The 17189-nt window shown below is 49.7% G+C and overlaps 1 protein-coding gene across 2 annotated transcripts in view; it reads left to right on the top strand.

Moving 5' to 3' along the window:
* LOC144948618 (uncharacterized) overlaps positions 1 to 17189 on the top strand; it is a 132634-nt gene that overhangs the window by 95502 nt on the left and 19943 nt on the right. The window contains exons 1-4 of one of the 2 annotated variants that reach the window (XM_078878225.1): positions 616 to 825; positions 5218 to 5370; positions 9316 to 9404; positions 13606 to 13725. In XM_078878225.1, coding sequence (XP_078734351.1) covers positions 798 to 825; positions 5218 to 5370; positions 9316 to 9404; positions 13606 to 13725 — 390 coding nt within the window. In that variant the 5' untranslated portion in view covers positions 616 to 797. Of the gene's footprint in view, positions 1 to 615; positions 826 to 5217; positions 5371 to 9315; positions 9405 to 13605; positions 13726 to 17189 lie in introns of those variants that run through there. The other variant, XM_078878224.1, reaches the window with a different exon arrangement.

Raw genomic sequence — 17189 nt, 5'->3', positions numbered from 1 at the left:
GGCGTTAAGCAATCTAAGCAAAAAGCGTCGAGCCCAAATGAGCTCAAGTCGGTCTGAATTAATTCATGAAAAAATGATCAAACAATTTCACATCCTGTTCGAATATATACTCAGCTAGGCGCCGTAAAAAGGCCAATTCGATGTCTCGCAATCGACCTTGTGTGCATCTCAACTCACTGCATCGCAGTGTTTGTCTATATATTCCTCTCATCTCACTGCATCTATTTGCGTCCACAGTATACACGATCTCTTCTCTTGTCACCTCCACTAGGATTTTGTAAATTGAAATTGAGCGATTTGTTGGGGGGGAGGGCCCAAAGGTAATATCTGCTAAAGTCCAGGCACCACCATTGCCCCCTGCCCAACCTCCCCCCCCCCCCAAACTCTTGAGGCTTCCCAAACAAAACTCCGCGGTTCCTTCCCAAAACAACCGCCGATTTTACTGAAAATATATTCCTCGTTATCCCTCCCCAGCTGCGCCCCTCCCCACCCAGTGTGGGGAAAGGTCGCAGGTAATGATGCGGGAGGTCGGGGAAAGAGAGAGCGCGAGAGCGGGCGGGCGGGCGGGCGAGAGTGGCGGATTAAGTCCCCGTTATGAATGGTACGGCCCTGCCGGTCGTGCCGAGTGCAGCTCTCAGAAAAGTCTTCTCCCTGCACCACTGTACGTACAGTGCGGCACAGATGCGTCCGCGGTGAGAGGTGGCGGTTGCGGCTGCTGCTTTGCCACCCGTCGGAGGATTTCGCCGTGGCGGCGGCGGCGGCGGTGGTCGCGTTGGGATGTGGCATGGGATCCCAAAATGAGACGTGCAGGCACGGCGACCAATCGTAAGTGCCTCATCGATTCGTCGTTGTTTTCATCGAAAGAAGGCGAAATATTTGGGTTGGCTTTGCGGCGGTGTCATAAGTTGCTCTGGTCTTAGTAGCCTCGTCTTCGCGAACTCATTCGTGAGGATGGGCAGGAACTCTTCCGCTGACGGTCTGTAAGAGGGCATGTGCGCGCGTGCATTGTTCACAATGCAGTTTTTGGATTAATGCAGCGTCTAAATCGGAACTCGTTTAGATTTTATTATCCAATGTATTTGAAGTGCAATCGGTACCCATTTATACAATTAAATATCTCTAGCGCAATAGACTTCTGATGGGTAAGTAAATAAAACCAGGCAAGGAGGAAATGTATGCATTCAAATTTAGTCGTAATTGTACACATACATTCTGTGAAAATATCAATGCATCTATGTTTTTTATTGGGGCTATAATGCAGTATATGTTGAAAATAAGAGATTGCCACCATTCATTCTCTACCAAATTTAATCTGCTCGCAAACCTAATCCCCAAAACCGGTGAGATTTGTTGATGTTGTTGTAATATTCCACTTCAGAGCTGGCCCATAATTTCAGTCACGGCATTGACTTAAGGCCATTTCCCTCTCGTGTTGGCAGTTGTTGAGGCGAGTTGTAGATCGCGGTGCGCATGCGTCTGTTTGTTGAACTTCTTTCGCACATTACATAGCCAACCGTGCCAATGTGTGTGTTGAACTTCTTTCACACCGTACGTAGCCAATCGTGATAATGTGTGTCTTGAAACTCTTTCGCAGCGTACGTAGCTAACCATGATAATCTGCGTATGTACGTTGAACATAGCCAACTGTGATCATCGGAGGTACGGGGGGGATAGGAGGTGGCAGGAGTGCGTGCGCAGGAAATAATAAACACAGAGCTCCGTTGGACGGAATCTCTGTCCCGCAGATGTTGCTTCGGCCAGGAGCTCGGTGTGCCGCGTGCGTTTTTGGCACAACACCCAGGCAGGTGAGGGTTTCTCAGGACATCTTGAGGTCACGCGGTCCATAGAGAACTGCCTAAAACAAAATAAAAAAAATGTTTAAACCAGCGGGCAGATACGTACGGAACCAAAAAAAAAATGACAGACGACTTTGAAAATCTGTCGTAGATTCAATTACAGGGGGGTTTGGTGGGCGGTGGCTGAAGTTTCGGAAAGAGGTGGGAAAAATAAGACGGTGTAGATTACAGGGTCTGTATCCCATTTTTATTTCTGACATCGAGCCATTTTGCTCGGTGGCACAACACATCCGTCATCGTCTTCATTATCGGGATCTGCGTCTCGCCCCGGTGACAACTTGGGGGGGGGGGGTGGGGCAGACGATCGTTTGTAGGAAACATTCGTGCGCTTCGCGAGATCAAGCGCGGAACGGCGTTGGTGATGGTGGCGGTGGGAAGAAAGGTGGAAATATCTGCATTAAAAAAAAAGACGTCATTACCTGGCTCCTTCGTTGAGCGATAAAAAAACGAAGTTCAACCGCACGGCTTTAAATCTCGGCAGCGTAGCAACTCCTGTTGAGTGCGATCTTTGAGGCCGGAGTGGCGGGTGAATGTACGGGCGGCGGAGGGAGATCAGCACCGGGAGGAGGGCAGTGCGGTCGTGTTTGAAGGCAACCACCGAGCATTGTTCGGTGGATAAATGGTTCGCCGTCATTGTTACGCCCGGCTTAACGCGCATACATCTCCCCAGCGTGACCTTTCATTGATTATTTATTTATTCCCTTCCACCCCCCCCCCCACACAACCCACTCCACCTCCACCCGAAACCCTTAGTGAGATATATTTAATCTTGATTTGAGATAGATTTCATGACGAAGATGCGCACCGCTTGTTCAAAAGCTCACGGGGCCTCGCACGTAACGCAAAACCACCAGTGCAGAAGAACTGCATTGTGGTATGCTAAAATCTAGTCGTCCTCCGTTGCCCTGCGCTTGTTTTCACTTCATTTACAGACCCAAACCCTTGAAGAAGGCAAAACTTTATGCGACGTAATTCCGCAAAACAAAACAAAATACCACGTAGCTTGGCGTGACCTTGAGACATAAAGGCAACGGAACACAATTTCGCGTAACGTGTTGCAGCTGTGCGATTGTCGGTACGCACGCAAACACGCGTGTTCCACCGCGGGCGGGGCGGGGGGGAACGGTGGCGCAGCAGTTAGCGCACTGCGCTACGAACCCGCCTGGAACTTTAATTCAATTTGCCAGCAAATGGCTAACATCAGTAGCGAGTTGATAACAGAACTGGGGTTGGAGCTCCCTCCCCCTCTCGTTCGTCGTTCAGACTTGGCCTTCGGTGATTATCCGGCCACTTTTTGGAGAACATCAGCACTGGGAAGGCAGAGAGAGCTGATCGTGTGCGGTGTTGCAACGCTCTTCTCCTCATCTAAAATCAACGTGTGCTTCGATGTATTTAGAGTATGTTTGGCTGCTGTAAATGTCCACACAATAAGGCACCTGATGTTGCGCTATCGGTCGTGGCCAGGTCGCTTCTGAAAAAGAAGCTAATAATTCACTCACTGGGCCTTACCTGGTAAAATAAAAATCTTTAATTAAATTTTTTTTTTGTGATTTTCTTACCTTCCCTATGCTTTGCACTCCTATCGTTTAAAAAACAAAAATTTGCTGTTGTAACTTTCTGACCCCGTGCCCTTCCTGGACATCTGTGATCTGTGAAAAAAAAAATCTTCACAGCTCATCGGATTCTGTACAAATACAGATTCAGATTCTTGATATGTGCTCGCGAACGGCGCTTGTTGCCAACAGTCCACGGAGGCTGTGCGGGTGGGATTCGTCGTGGCCTCCGCTTTCGCCCACCGGCACTTGCGTCCTTGCAACGTATTCCCATCTCACGACTGTCAGCGACTGCGAATGTGATTACGGGTCACGGGGGGTGCGTGGGAGTAATTTTTTGCATTCAAATGTCTCGCGGAGCAATATCCCTGATTACAGCTCTTGGGCGCGGAGTCGTGAAGTCACCCAGGTGTATTTATAAAGCGAGAGGCATGTGCGCATTACAGGGACCGACCCGACAGGTGATTGGGCTCATTAAAGCCCCGGAAGATTACGGATTGGAGACGTCCGTCATGAAAGCAGAAACGGGGCGTTGGTGGCTAGCGAGTGATGTCAGTAACTGACGGTACCAATTAGTCTGTCTCCCGCAAGGAGATTTAATCTCACATCCCCTCCCATAACCCCCCCTTCGCCGCCCCTCCACGCCATCTCTTGTTCTCGAGTGACGGAGGAAGCCGTGGTGCGATGCTGAGCAGACTAAACTTGCAGTCCAGGGGTCGCCGGTTCAATTCCAACTCCCGGCGCGGCGAGACCGAGATGCGCGCCCGTGAATAGTGAATAGCGCTTCGGGGTTATCGAATGTCCTTCAGGACAGCGTTCACATTTGACGTCGTCATCCGTGGGATTAAACTGTTTAATAAGGACACGCAGACGGTTGTGACATGAAATCATGTGTGACATCAGCATTCCTGGACATTATCGCATGAGAAATTAAGCCCTCAGTATCTGCTTCTTCGAATTCTCTAACTATCCGGTTCTCACAGCTTGCTGCCCACGCTCTTGCGAGACACACATTTATATTCGCATACGCACAGCCTACATACAAACATCACAACAACGTCAACACAAACATCACGAACGTCGAGACGAGTCAACAAATAAACCCGTGCTGGGGGCCGGTGCATCCATCATGATGATTATGATGAGTTCGATCGATTTCCAATAATGGTGAGACAGTGATGATGATGATGAGAGTGATGAATATCTTTATGACGATGTGAATGATGGCAATGATGGTGACGGTGATCGTGAAACAAGTGACAGTTGTGATATGGATGATTATGACAGTGATGTCGGTACTGTTGATCGTGGTAAAGTCGAGTCGGTGATTCTATGAAATTTGCGATTCAGGATCATGATTTGGTTCAAGAACCAATTCTTCTTTTGATCATCGGGGTTGTTACAGAGGCCACGAGTGATCCTAGAAGCCTCTCCTTGCATGCACGAAACCATCAATACGTTGCTTCTCAAACACATAATTAGATGTGTGTATCGTTAGCTTAAAATAGTGAAATATGTTTTATTCTAATTAGTTTACCGTGAGCCTGAGAAAGAATTTAGATAAGTAATTTAATTAATGCATCAATATGGCCCCAGATGATAGTGATGACAGTGAAAATGATGATAGTTTGATGATGATGAATACGAGGATGATGATCATGGTAATGATGACTGTAATGGCGACTACGATGTTACCCACAAAACCGACGACCATGATGATGCCGAAGATGCCATCGATGTTGACGTCAACAACGATGGCCAAATTAACCTGCGCTCATCTCTATCCCTCCCTCCCTCTCTCCCACCAGCCGTGTCCACCCTGCAGGATGAGAGCCGGAGGACGGATCACTTCCGGACGACTCGCGCCGTCAAGACCAACGCGCTGGTGCCGTCGACGCGTCCACGCTGCGTGGACGAGCTCTGGCAGAGCGCTGCGGAGAAGCCCAGAGTGGAGCGCCACGGTGGGACCCTGCACCGCCGACCCCGTTCGCCGTTTGCCCGACCATTCTCCCTCCCCTAGACTCGTTCTTAACACCTTCGATTTAAAGCTTTCGTGACTGCAGGGATTCATCTTCTTGGTTCTTTCGGTAAAGTCACGTAGAAGGGAAATTATAAAGTAATAAAAATAAAACATAATAAAATAATTCTCACGACGTTTCGGCCACAACGCAGAGGACGGCTGCTTGCGTTGTGGCCGAGACGTCGTGAGAATTGTATTTTATTATGTTTTATTATTATTTTATTATTTCCCTTCTACGTTACTTTACTGAAAGATCGTTCTTAACCCCTTTTCCACTGGCGCGTCCTGTTCCCGCTCAGTGGACCAAATATAAATATGTATTTAAACAAAATCAAATCATTTTGATTGACATGCGACAATCACTCTTTGCAGGGCATCTTATTCTCCTCCTCCTCCTTCTCCTTCTTCTTACGGCTGATGATGATGATGAAGTAGAGCTGTGATTTTACACCGAGCGTGGTTGAGCCATGCAATTGCGTCAGGAGTCACGGAGTGGTGCCATTGCCGTGGTCCTCTGTCGTGTTTGTGAATCGGGCATCGAGTCACGGTTTGTTCCACAACCCTGTCCCCGGTGGTTACCACGGTCGCTGCACTCGGGAGAGTTTTTAATTTTCCATTTGTGCGTCGTCATTTCCCCCCCCCCCCTCCCGCGCACCTCTGATTTGCACGGTTGGCTACGTGGTGCGCGAAGAAAATTCAACGTGCATGCATACGTCATCAATAATCATTAATTATCCGCGTGGACGCGGTTTAGCGGTTGGGGCCCCAGAAGCTTCGCGGAAGGTAGAAGCCGGGGATCTTCTGCACCGTTGGGTCTCCCACGAGGAGGTGTTTGCGACTTCTCGCGAACCCAGTTCGGCATTCCAAGCCTCGTCACACTGCAACGTCCAGTGTGGATACAGAGGCCTACAGAGAGGCTTCAGAAGTAGACACCACGGATCGTTCCGTGACGCGAGGCGACCTCGCACCGCTCGCTCGCTGCGAGAGTTTGGAATTGGGAGGTTCTTGGTCTTGCGGCACGGTGCCGAGAGCGCCATCGCGAGACCATGGCGAGAGGGCTCCAACGAGCTGCACGCACCAAAGAACTTTGACCCCGTGCCCAGCTAAACGTTCTGGAGGGAGCGAGTTGCCATTCTACTATGCAGTGGGATCATTGTCTTTATACGTGCGAGTCGTTGCGTGGGGAGCGGCAGCGTAGCGATTAGCGCGCTGCGCTACGAACCCGGCGACCAGAGTTCGATTCCCGCTCATGGCCAACACCGGTGACGATTATCTGAACTGGTCCTGGGCCTCCCCTAGGTCGACCCAGCCTTAAATGAGCAGTTTGTTCACCACGTCACCCCCTTTAGTGTGTCGTGCTGGCCTTCATAGGTGCTTGCTAAAAGCACTTCTGTTAAGGCTATGAGGGTATATTTTTGTTTGTTTTTGTATGGGTGTAGGTGTATGTGTGTTTAGATGTGAGTGTGTTTGTACAGGTGTGTGTGTGTGGGTGTCCGTGTGTATCATGAAATGGCAAAAATCCCCCGTATAGCAAATGCTGTAAGCGAGCGCCTATGAAGGGAGTGCTGACGTTTACACACCGCACCAGGTCCTCATTTAAGGCCGAGTAAACCTCGGGAGAGGCCCAAGAGCGGTTCAAATCGTCGCCACTGTTATTGGTCGAGAATGGGAATCGAACCCGGGTCACCGGGGGTGTGCAGTTCGGTGTGCCACGCGCACAGAAATAGTTCTCGTTTCCCGCAAGCTCCCCACTGCCTGGCTTGTGCTTCTATTTTTGCAATCCCTCTGCTCTGTGCTGTTTTATGACGACGTTCGTCATAAAATCCACCCCAGGTTTGTTGGATGCCGCCATGTCAACAGAGCAAGGTGCGCTTGCTGATTTGGGCCGAGATATGGCCCAAGCCAAACCCACCGAGCTGAATGCAAGCGGCCCTCTGCAATCAGAACGCTCTTTGTGTTTTTTTTTATTTTCCCCAAGGACAATTGTGCCGTTTATGTTTTCGAATCCCTGTTATGCGATAGGCGGTAGGTGCGGCATTGGGGATGGCTTTGATGACGGAGGGAATGTGTGTCGTGCGAGGCTGTGGTCACGTGAGGGGCCGTCCATAAATGACGTCACGCACCTAGGGGGGGGGGGGTCAGACATTTGTGACGATGTGTGACGAGGGGGGGGGGGGTGTTTGAGAAATGTGACGTCACCTCAAAATGCGCAACTTGAAATAAATATAGAAAACACGTTCTACTTAATTAAATATAATTTTTAATAAATATTTTCTCCTACAACATCAGAGTGCAGCGCCACATTAAATACGCACTACAATGACAATAGTTTAAAGCGATTTGAAGCATGTTTTATTTGGGGGGGGGGGGGGCAGAGCTTTGTGACGTCATATTCGAGGGGGAGGGGTCTGACTTTTTGTGACGCCGTGTGACGAGGGGGGGGGGGGTCAAAAATCGTCCAAAATCGCGTGACGTCATTTATGGACGGTCCCTAAAGGCGTTAGCGCGCTGCTCCTACTGAACCCGGCGACCCGAGTTTGTGAACTCTCCATCGGTTCTGGGCCAGCGTGGCAGAGCAAACAAACCCTGCACGATGGCCACGGCATGACGCAGGCCTTCATCCAGTAGTGGCTCGACGAAGGGTTATCAGAACCGGTGGTTTCCGGGACACCTCTCCTAGGCCGACTCGCCGTGGCGTCTCAACGCCCTCGCTGGGGACCAACAAAAGGTGGCCGGATGTGCCGCTGGCCATACCGCCCCCGTTCACGCGCCGTTCCAACCCAAACAGAGGCTCGCTAACAGCAGCTGCCCCAGCAGCAGCCTATAAGAAGGCCGCACGGCGGGTCTATGCGTGTGCACGCGTGCACTTTGCTTCGAACCGGGCACCTTGGGTCCGATTAGCAGCCATGAATTAGATCAGTGGCGAGTGACATCTGAACTGCTCCTGGGTCACCCCTGGGTTGACTTAGCCTCAAATGAGTACCTGGTGTGCTCTGTGAACATCATCACTGGGGAGACAAAGGCGGCTGGGTGTGGAGCTGGCCCAGACAATCTTTCGCAGCCTCACTTGCCCCAGAATTGTCTGAGGTTTTGTCTTGTTTCCCTTTGGCACTCCACGTGACCTTGAGGTACGCTTAGGCCGTCACACGCAATCTGGTGATGTTGTTTACATATTCGTGTTATGGTCAACCCGCAATGTTCCTGAGTTTTATCATTTTGCCCTGTGGTCAATCTGGAGGTAAATCTGCCCAAGCCGATTTGCGCTGCAGGAAATTAAATATTTATTTTTGACTTATCGTAGATTTATGTTTGTGCGAAATCTTTAATGTAATTGTATTCCTCGTGTGATGCTTGTTTTTTTATTCCGATTGCTATTTTCTTCATTGCTGTCCTTTGTGTTTGTGTTTGTCGTTTTTGAAAATTATACTCGATCCTGGTCACGTGGCTTCTCACCTGGTGAAACAGAATCAACGTCAAACTTGAAACGGCTACTTCGGGGGGGTTGGGGGTGGGGGAGGGCAATTGGCAGCTGTTGTAGTTGTGATGTTGTTGGCGTGATGAACACGTGTGTATACAGGTGTCATGTGCGTGTGTGCATGGGTGCTTGGGGGGTGGTCGTGTGCACTTCGAACCCGGCGACCCGAGTTCGATTCCCGCTCATGGCCAACACCAGTGATGATTATCTAAAACGGTCCTGGGCCTCCCCTAGGTTGACTCAGCCTCAAATGAGTATCGGGTGCAGTGTGTGGTGCTGACCACTCACCCCCTCGTGCGCCGTGTCCGCCTTCATCGGTGCATCTCGCTAACAGCGATTTGCCCAACAGGCCATTAAGTCTATATGGGGGATCTTTATTTTGTTTGTGTGTGTGTGTGTGCGTGTGTACAGATCAGGACAGTGTAACGGGGAGTCAAGCGTCCACCGAGTCGCCCCGTGAATCCATTCGGGTCACACTGAGGGCTCCTCCACCTTCGCCGGTAGGTTGAACTCGCCCCAGACTCCCACAGGTTGCGACATACAACATGAGATCGGGGATGCGCTGCTGATTTGAAAAGTCTGACAATCGTTTCGAGATTTGAAATTTCAGATGATCCAAAAGAATGAAACGTTTCAGATCGATCTGAAAATTGTTCATTCACAGGATGTGACGTCACTTTCTCGAAGTCGAGTCCACGCTCTTCCATCTGAGAACACGAGACGATCGCGGCCGAGTGATTCTGAAGAGGGGTCATTGTCTGAAATGTCGCCCCAATGAGATATATTTTTGTTCCATCGTAAGACCATGCGAATGATGAATGGGAGAGTGTCACTCTGAGTCGGCACAGCGAGTGGACGCTTCCACAGTGGTGCGATCCAGAGGCCACCGGTTCGATTCCAACTCCCGGCGTGGCGGTTGAAACCGATGGAAGTTCATTTCGATTTAAAGCTTTCGTGACTGCAGGGATTCATCTTCTTGGTTCTTTCGGTAAAGTCACGTAGAATGGAAATAATAAAATAATAAAACTAAAACATGATAAAATATAATTCTCACGACGTTTCGGCCACAACACAAGCAGCCGTCCTCAGGTGAAGACAGCTTTGCTTGTGTTGTGGCCGAAACGTCGTGAGAATTTTATTATGTTTTATCATTATTTTATTATTTCCCTTCTACGTGACTTTACCGACAGAACCAAGAAGACGATGGAAGTTCATTAAATCCTTCCGCCTCCATCCCACCCAGCATTAGAAGTGGGTGCACCACAGTTAGTCGTCAAGTACATGAAGACATTTGGACTATTGGACGCAACTGGGATTATCTAATGCAAACGTCTTGGGTAATATCACGGAGATGAATCGAGGGCCGTTCATCCCCCGACGTCTTTGGGAAAGGACATGGGCGCCTTTTTTGAGATTGCATCGGCAGGACGCACGTGGTGGGGTAAAGTGTGGGTACTCAAACCTCTTCTAAGACGTCTGGCCAGCGTGGAAGAGTAGGCCAAATACCCTCGAGGGGTTCACCAGAGCTCCTTTTTAGTGCGGATCCTTCCACCAGCAGCGGTATGAGCAAGCAATTGCAGGGCTGCACCTGCTACAATGTACACAGTGAATTGTTGCTTTTTCAGTGACCATACAGCGGTTCTTTAAATTGAAATCGGAGCAATAAAAGGCATGATTTGTTATGCTCGCTGAGAGAGAGGGAAACTCCCAGACTCCAGGCTGGCTGGTGTATTTCCAGATGCGCGTGTTTACGTTTGAAGAAACATTTCTTCCCGTCTCGAGCGAAGTATTTCACATTTCCCGTCATCGCCCGACCCCCTCGTCTACGATTCAAAGCGCTCACGCTTCGCTCAACATTTCCGCAGCTTCGATGCGATCTCCAGATTGTTGATGATCACCTCATTACAACCACGAACTCCTTTAACCCAACGCACGAAAGGCACGAAAATGTTAAACATGAATACATAAACATACCTCCCTTTTGTCTCCATATTCTGGACGCACGTGTTGTGTGTGGAGCATTACCCATAATGCACCAGGGTTGCAGCCGCAACTGTGGATGTTGAGGGCGACTGGCGAGGGAATGGTCCCCGTGGTTAACGGGGAGATCACAGACGGTGTCCGTGATGTTGCTCACCCCCCCCCCACCTCATTACAGATAAGAGGAGTTCACTGCAGTATATTACATGAAATCTGTTTAACACGCAGGCTTTCGCGACCAATGTCATCCATAATAGAGGTTTTTTGGTGGGTTAGTTCGCGTAAATATAAATGTGTCGTTAAACCTGCCACCACCGGACACAGCCAATTAGTAACCGACACAGCCAATTAATAACCTTACTACAGTAAAACCTTGGATTGCGAGTAACTTGGTCTGCGAGTGTTTTGCAAGACGAGCAAGAATTTAAATAAATATTAACTTGATAAACGAGCGAGGTCTTGCAATACGAGCAGTACGTGTATACGCTTTGTCTGCCGAGCGTCACGTGATCACACCTGATGTACGAGCGCTTTGGATTACAAACACGTTTCAGGAACGAATTATGCTCGCAATCCAAGGTTTTACTGTAATTGGTTGTGTCGGGTGGTGGAGGGTTTAAACTACACATTTACATTAATGCGATCTAACCCAAAGAACCTCTTATTAGATACATGAAATCTTTACAGTACAACTCTCTCCCGGTCTGTGTGCCATGTCCTTTCTGAAAGATGTCTGCGATCATGGCCTTGTCTTCCAGTCATCCCTGTCCATGATATTGACTCAAGATAATCCTCCCAGTCGCATCCAATTGTTAAATGTGGTTATGTTGCTTAATTTGCTGTCTTGCACCGAACATGATTCCCGGTCAAGATCACATTTATATTCGCTCTCGCCTTCTCTTCCCATATCCAAGAAATCTAACATTGCCTTTCTCTCATTATTCTCATTAATATTCTGGTTATGCACCCTCCTATCTGAAATACATGCAAGTTTACTCATCTCGTCCTAAAACCACATTTCCGTTGCTTCTACGTTGCTTTGTAGGGTGTTTGCAATTGTCCAGCTTTCCATACAACTATTGTACTGGCTAATGATTCCATACCGAGCCCAACCATCCATGCGTTGCTGTTTATTGAAATGTTCTGTCTTTGGAATTATCGGCATTTGTATCGCCTTGCTCAACGGAGAAAGACACGGGTCTCAAAAATGCCAGAACTTTTTGTCCAAAATGTTGTGGATGTCTCTCAGCGACAGAAAGACAAATTGTAAGGGTGTCCGGATCGCCACAGTGGCCATGACAATGATCATATGATGTTTCCCACGATCTCTGATGTCATAATATGTACACATCTCACCCGACTGCACCATTCAACTCTAGTTTATGACGCCCACTCTATTACGCTTCTTTCAGAATTATTTCAATGCATGCCTCTTTTTTTAAAATCCTTTATGTTAAGTTCACTTGCTTGCTTGCTTGCGCGCTTACGACCGTGCAAATCTTTCGGTCGTTTTTTAACCCACTTCCCGTGATCCAATCGAGCTGACATTTTGCACACAGACTCGTTGTGCGTGACAATTTATTTTCGTGAAATTTTTTTTCCAAAATGTTACACTTTTTAGGAAAAAATAAATTATATTTAATTACCAATTGCTTAATGGTGGCAGGCAATCATCTGACCCATAGGTGGCAGCCATCTCAAGCCAGAGGACGAGAGGACTCTAGCCGCCACGCATATAAAGGATTTATAGTGAAAAACTTTGTTTTTACGGGTTAATTTTTTCTTCTTCATATGGACGCGTCTAATGATCCTAACTCGGACTCGCCTTGCTTTAAGGGACATCGCAACATGATGGTGCAATCCATCTCACAGCAGTGCCATATTTCGGTTGGCAGCGGGGGTGGGGGGTGGGGGGCCCTGGGCATTATTTTTCATGGCGCAGTCGTCACATTGAAAGGAACGGACATGCCGAGGAGGCGTGCACGCGATGCCCTCCTCATTACGCTTGCCCTTGTGGGCGTCCTATCTTGGTCGCGACGGAGGCGCGGCCGTGAAGGGATGAAGCCCTGCACCATTAGAGCGATGTTCCAGCGGCCGCGGTGATGTCATGCGCGCTTATCCGTCAGCACCGCTCATCTTCTGCCAGTAGGAGGCCGCCGTGGCCTTGAGAAAGGTGTGAATTCGAGAATGTCTAATGAGCGATAAAAAAAATGTAACATGACATTTTTTTTTTCATTGCACCGTCGCATTTGGCGATCGAGTTTGCGGCGAAGCGACGTGTGTTCATTGTTAAAGCAAAAATATTTTTACGCTTAGATTGTTATTTTAAAAAAATGTAATTGTGATTGTGGTGACCATTTGTAATGTAGCGAACCGAACGGGTGTTTTTTTTTTTTACACTGGACAATCTCAATCTAGCATTTCACGAAGACATTATGACGATTAGAATTTTTGTATGAAACGAAGAGAATTAATTTTCAGTAGCCGCGCACGGAGAAGGTAGACCTCACGAATGGCCAAACAAAACGGAGCGGGCAAAACGAGCGAGCGAGCAAGCGAATGAATGAACGAACCAAGGAATGAATGAATGCGCAAGACACCGATGACAGTGGACATCACTGCGGGATTACATCACGCTCACTGGGTCCATCTGCGTCTTCTGGGCCACTGACGCGCGCTGGCATTGATCCACCGTTTCCCCGCGCGTGTGCCACCATTAAGGCTGTGAGCTCCGGCAGTGCTGCTGCTGCTGGCGGTGGTGGTGGCAGCGGTGGCGACGGCGGCAGCCGCCACGTGACGGAACGGAGCGGGTGCTGTAGCGTCACTCCCTGGAGCCCCAAGGTAAGACGCTGTCCCTCGCCCAAGTTTTGGCGGCCCGATGAAATCCGCCCGGAGATAAATCGTCGGCGAGATTTAATCGCGATCGCGACGCTTGGCGGTGTCGTGCGAGGATCGTGCGGTCGGTTTTTACGCGCGCGCGTTTTGTGTTGTGTGTGTGCGCGTTGGGCGGTAAGGCACGCCAGGCCTGGCTGCTGCTGCTGCTGTGCAGTATTACAAATCCACGCTACAGTCACTCGGTGGCTTTCGCTTGTGGCTCGCTGCTCTGCTTAAGCATTTCGCAACCTTGCGATATCCACAGCAGCCCACGCAATGAATTTATCTACCGAAATACGTACCGTGCGTTGGTTTAAAAACGCAACAACAACAAAAATAATCTACGCGAGCAAAATTGTCAGCTGTAGCACAAAAAAAACGGGGGGGTGGATTTTTGTAAAACATTTTTTTTAAAAAGCAGGCTGCAAACGAGGCCGGAGTCATCGGGGTGGGGAGTGTTTCGCGGTCGTTGAGAGTCGGCCCACGTCCCCCGTGGCGGGGGGGGGGCTCTGGCTTTGTGAAGCGATCTTTGGCAGGAAAGCCAATCGGGCATCGAGACAGAAAAGGCCTTTGTGTGCGTCGTCCGTCAATTCGGGTGCTACCAAGGAGAGAGAGAGGGGGGGATGGAGCAGTTGTGGAGGGTGGTGGGGGGGCGAAGGGAGGGAGGAGGGTGGAAGCAGAGATGGAAGCGTAAAGGGGAGGATGGGGGCTTCTAGGACTGTGTTGGCTGGGCAGGGAGGCTAGGGTCTCCCAGGGTAACCGATTAATATACCCGGTGCAGCATACAAAACAAAGCTGCCACTTCTTTTTTTTTCAACCCTCGCTCGTTCGCGAGATGAAACGCTGCCAGCCACGAGAGAGAGAGACGGTGGTTCAGCGATGTTATCACCCTCTCGTGCGTTACTGCCATTATGCCGTTCCCGTTTGATGGGCCGAGTTTTTTTTCTCCCTTCCCCCCCCCCAGTTGCGATGTCGCTCATAGTAGAGCGGGTGCGTAGGCAGTGAAGAGCGGAGATTGAACCTCCTTTTTCCTCCTTCAGCGTCGAAAGGTGCAGGATGGACGCAGGACGGATGACACTGTGATCTCTAAGGGTCAAAGGGCACAGCGACCAATATTTTCCACGTGAAATGTTAAATTTTTTAAGTGATAATGCGTGCACCCTCCGGAGGGACCCTTCGGAGCTCTGTCTAGTGGAGGGCCTTCCGCCAGCAGTGGCGTGAACAAGCAGTTGTAGGCCCGTGCCTTTACCTTTTACCTATAGCAAGGGCATTTTTTTGGTGACAGTTGTACAAATACTTATAACGCCAGAAGAAAAAAAGAGCTCCCATTTTTAGAACGGTGTTCATAAAATATTACTGCGCCTAGGTGCATCCGCTCAGATATTATAATCAAATTACATTATTCATGAGGTTTTTTTATTTCTTTTACGCTGCCGTGTTGACTGTAGCATCGCGGGTGACGCCATTTAGGGCTGTGGTTTCTCCGTCGGGGCAGCGGGCAGGGCGGGGGGGGGAGAGCTGCCTCTTCACGACACGGCTTTCTCTCGACGTGCAGAGCCGCGACTCTGCCGCCGGTTAATTTCTGCGAGGGAGGTGATGGAGGGGTTGGAGGGAAAGAGAAAAATTCCGTACTTGGCGGGGCGGAATTGTGCTTGATTGCCTCTGCGGTAGTCCTTGAGAGGCTCAGCCGTGCTCTTTTTGGCCAAGTGGGGTTGTTTGGGGCCACGGTCCCATTTTAGATGTGGCTTTATAAACGCCCTGCTGTGCGAACACCGGCCGCCGCTTGAATCGGACCACAGCTGCATGTGTGGTGAACTTCGTAGCCCAACCGTGCAGATCGCAGGTGTGGAGGGTTGCACGTGACCCCCACACAACTCGAGGGCTTAATATTTGCAGCCATTCTCAATCCACTGATAGATAAAGATGCTCCCGCCCCACCCCACCCCATTTACCATGTCGTTTGTTGAAGTCGTGTTTTTTTTTTTTAACCATACTTCGCAACGTTGGTCGGCGTGAGTTTATTGAAGGGTGGTGAGGGGGCGTGTATAGTGTGGTGGGGGGGGGGCGGGGGGAATGCGAGTCTCACCACTGTGGCCGGGAATCGAACTTGGATCCACCGGTTTCAGAGTGCAGTGCGCTAACTACTACCTCTCCACCTGCTTAACACAAGCCAAAAATTACTAAAATCTAGCCAAATTCACCGTTACTTTGTTTAACGTCAAGCGCGCTGCTTTAGGAAAAACAAGTGTCAGACAGCTGGCTGACCTTCAGTAATGTCGTTCACCAGCGCAAGGGATTGTGGGTAAGATGGTTGAGGGTTCAACAGAGGTGGCTCCAAAGAGCCTCGGCTTCCTCCTCTGGTCGCTTCCTCCGAAGTACAAAAAAGCCAGGATGCATCATGGGAAGAAGAATACCTCCCGCAGCGAACTCCATGTAAATGCACCGTATTTATTATAACCCAACCGATGACACCTGGGACTCGACGGCCTTGGCAAAGCACGCAGATTCGACAGCTACTTCGAAGAGAGGACGATCCTGGGAAAACCAGGACAGGTGACAAGGCCGAGTCCTCTCCATTTCCACAAACGTCCTTCATCCCTGACCTTATCCGCCAACTGGAGTGTGTGCGATTTGGTGGACGCAGGGTGTGTGTCGTAAGCTTTTACCAGGATGTGAATTGTAACTGTCGATGACCGCAACGATGGTGCCCAAACTGGATGGCAAACATTTTTTTTCTTCCAAAAAACGAAAAGCCCTCTCTCTCCGGTGCCGCCCATGGCCCCCCCCCCCGTGGCCACTTGCGCCGGCGACAGCTGCCGCGCGATGCGTGCGAGCGCAAGGAGGCTCCGGGCGAAGCCACGAAAACAACAACTGCGCGGAGAGAGAGAGTCTCTCCAGCCAGACATTCACTGGAGTTCCCTTCCGCTCATTGGCATCAAATCATTCACGGCCGTTTTCACCCACTGGTATTTGTTTTGTTTTTCTTTCGCCGAACTTACAAGAATTCTGGCCCATCACCAAGTCAACCCGGAATGCTGCTCTGTCCCATCACAGCTCGGAAGCAAAATCAAGCTCGAGCCTGATTTGCACTCGGTTGGGTGCCCACAATGCGAAAGAGACATCTGTGAAAAAAAAGCTTTCTGGCTGATTCAGATTCTGCACCAGCACCGTTGTCATGTGCATTGTGGACAGCACGGGGCTGTGCAGAAACATACGCTGCTGTTTTGTACTCCCCCGAACTTTGACCAGGTCGCGCTAACCAGCGTGGTGAAGTATGGTCAAACGACCCGAACGCTGTGGAGAGGGGCTCATCCTGCAGCGGATTGACCAGTGGGCTCTACGTGTATGCCAGAATCACGTGCAGCAGATATTGAAGGTAGAAATTATTTGAAATGTTTTTTGTTTTTAATTGATCAAATTATAGAAGAGCA

This window comes from Lampetra fluviatilis, chromosome 50 (assembly GCF_964198595.1).
Source record: "Lampetra fluviatilis chromosome 50, kcLamFluv1.1, whole genome shotgun sequence".
NCBI lineage: Eukaryota > Metazoa > Chordata > Hyperoartia > Petromyzontiformes > Petromyzontidae > Lampetra > Lampetra fluviatilis.
Note: the sequence above shows the minus strand (reverse complement) of the source record. Positions and strands in the feature narration are given on the sequence as shown.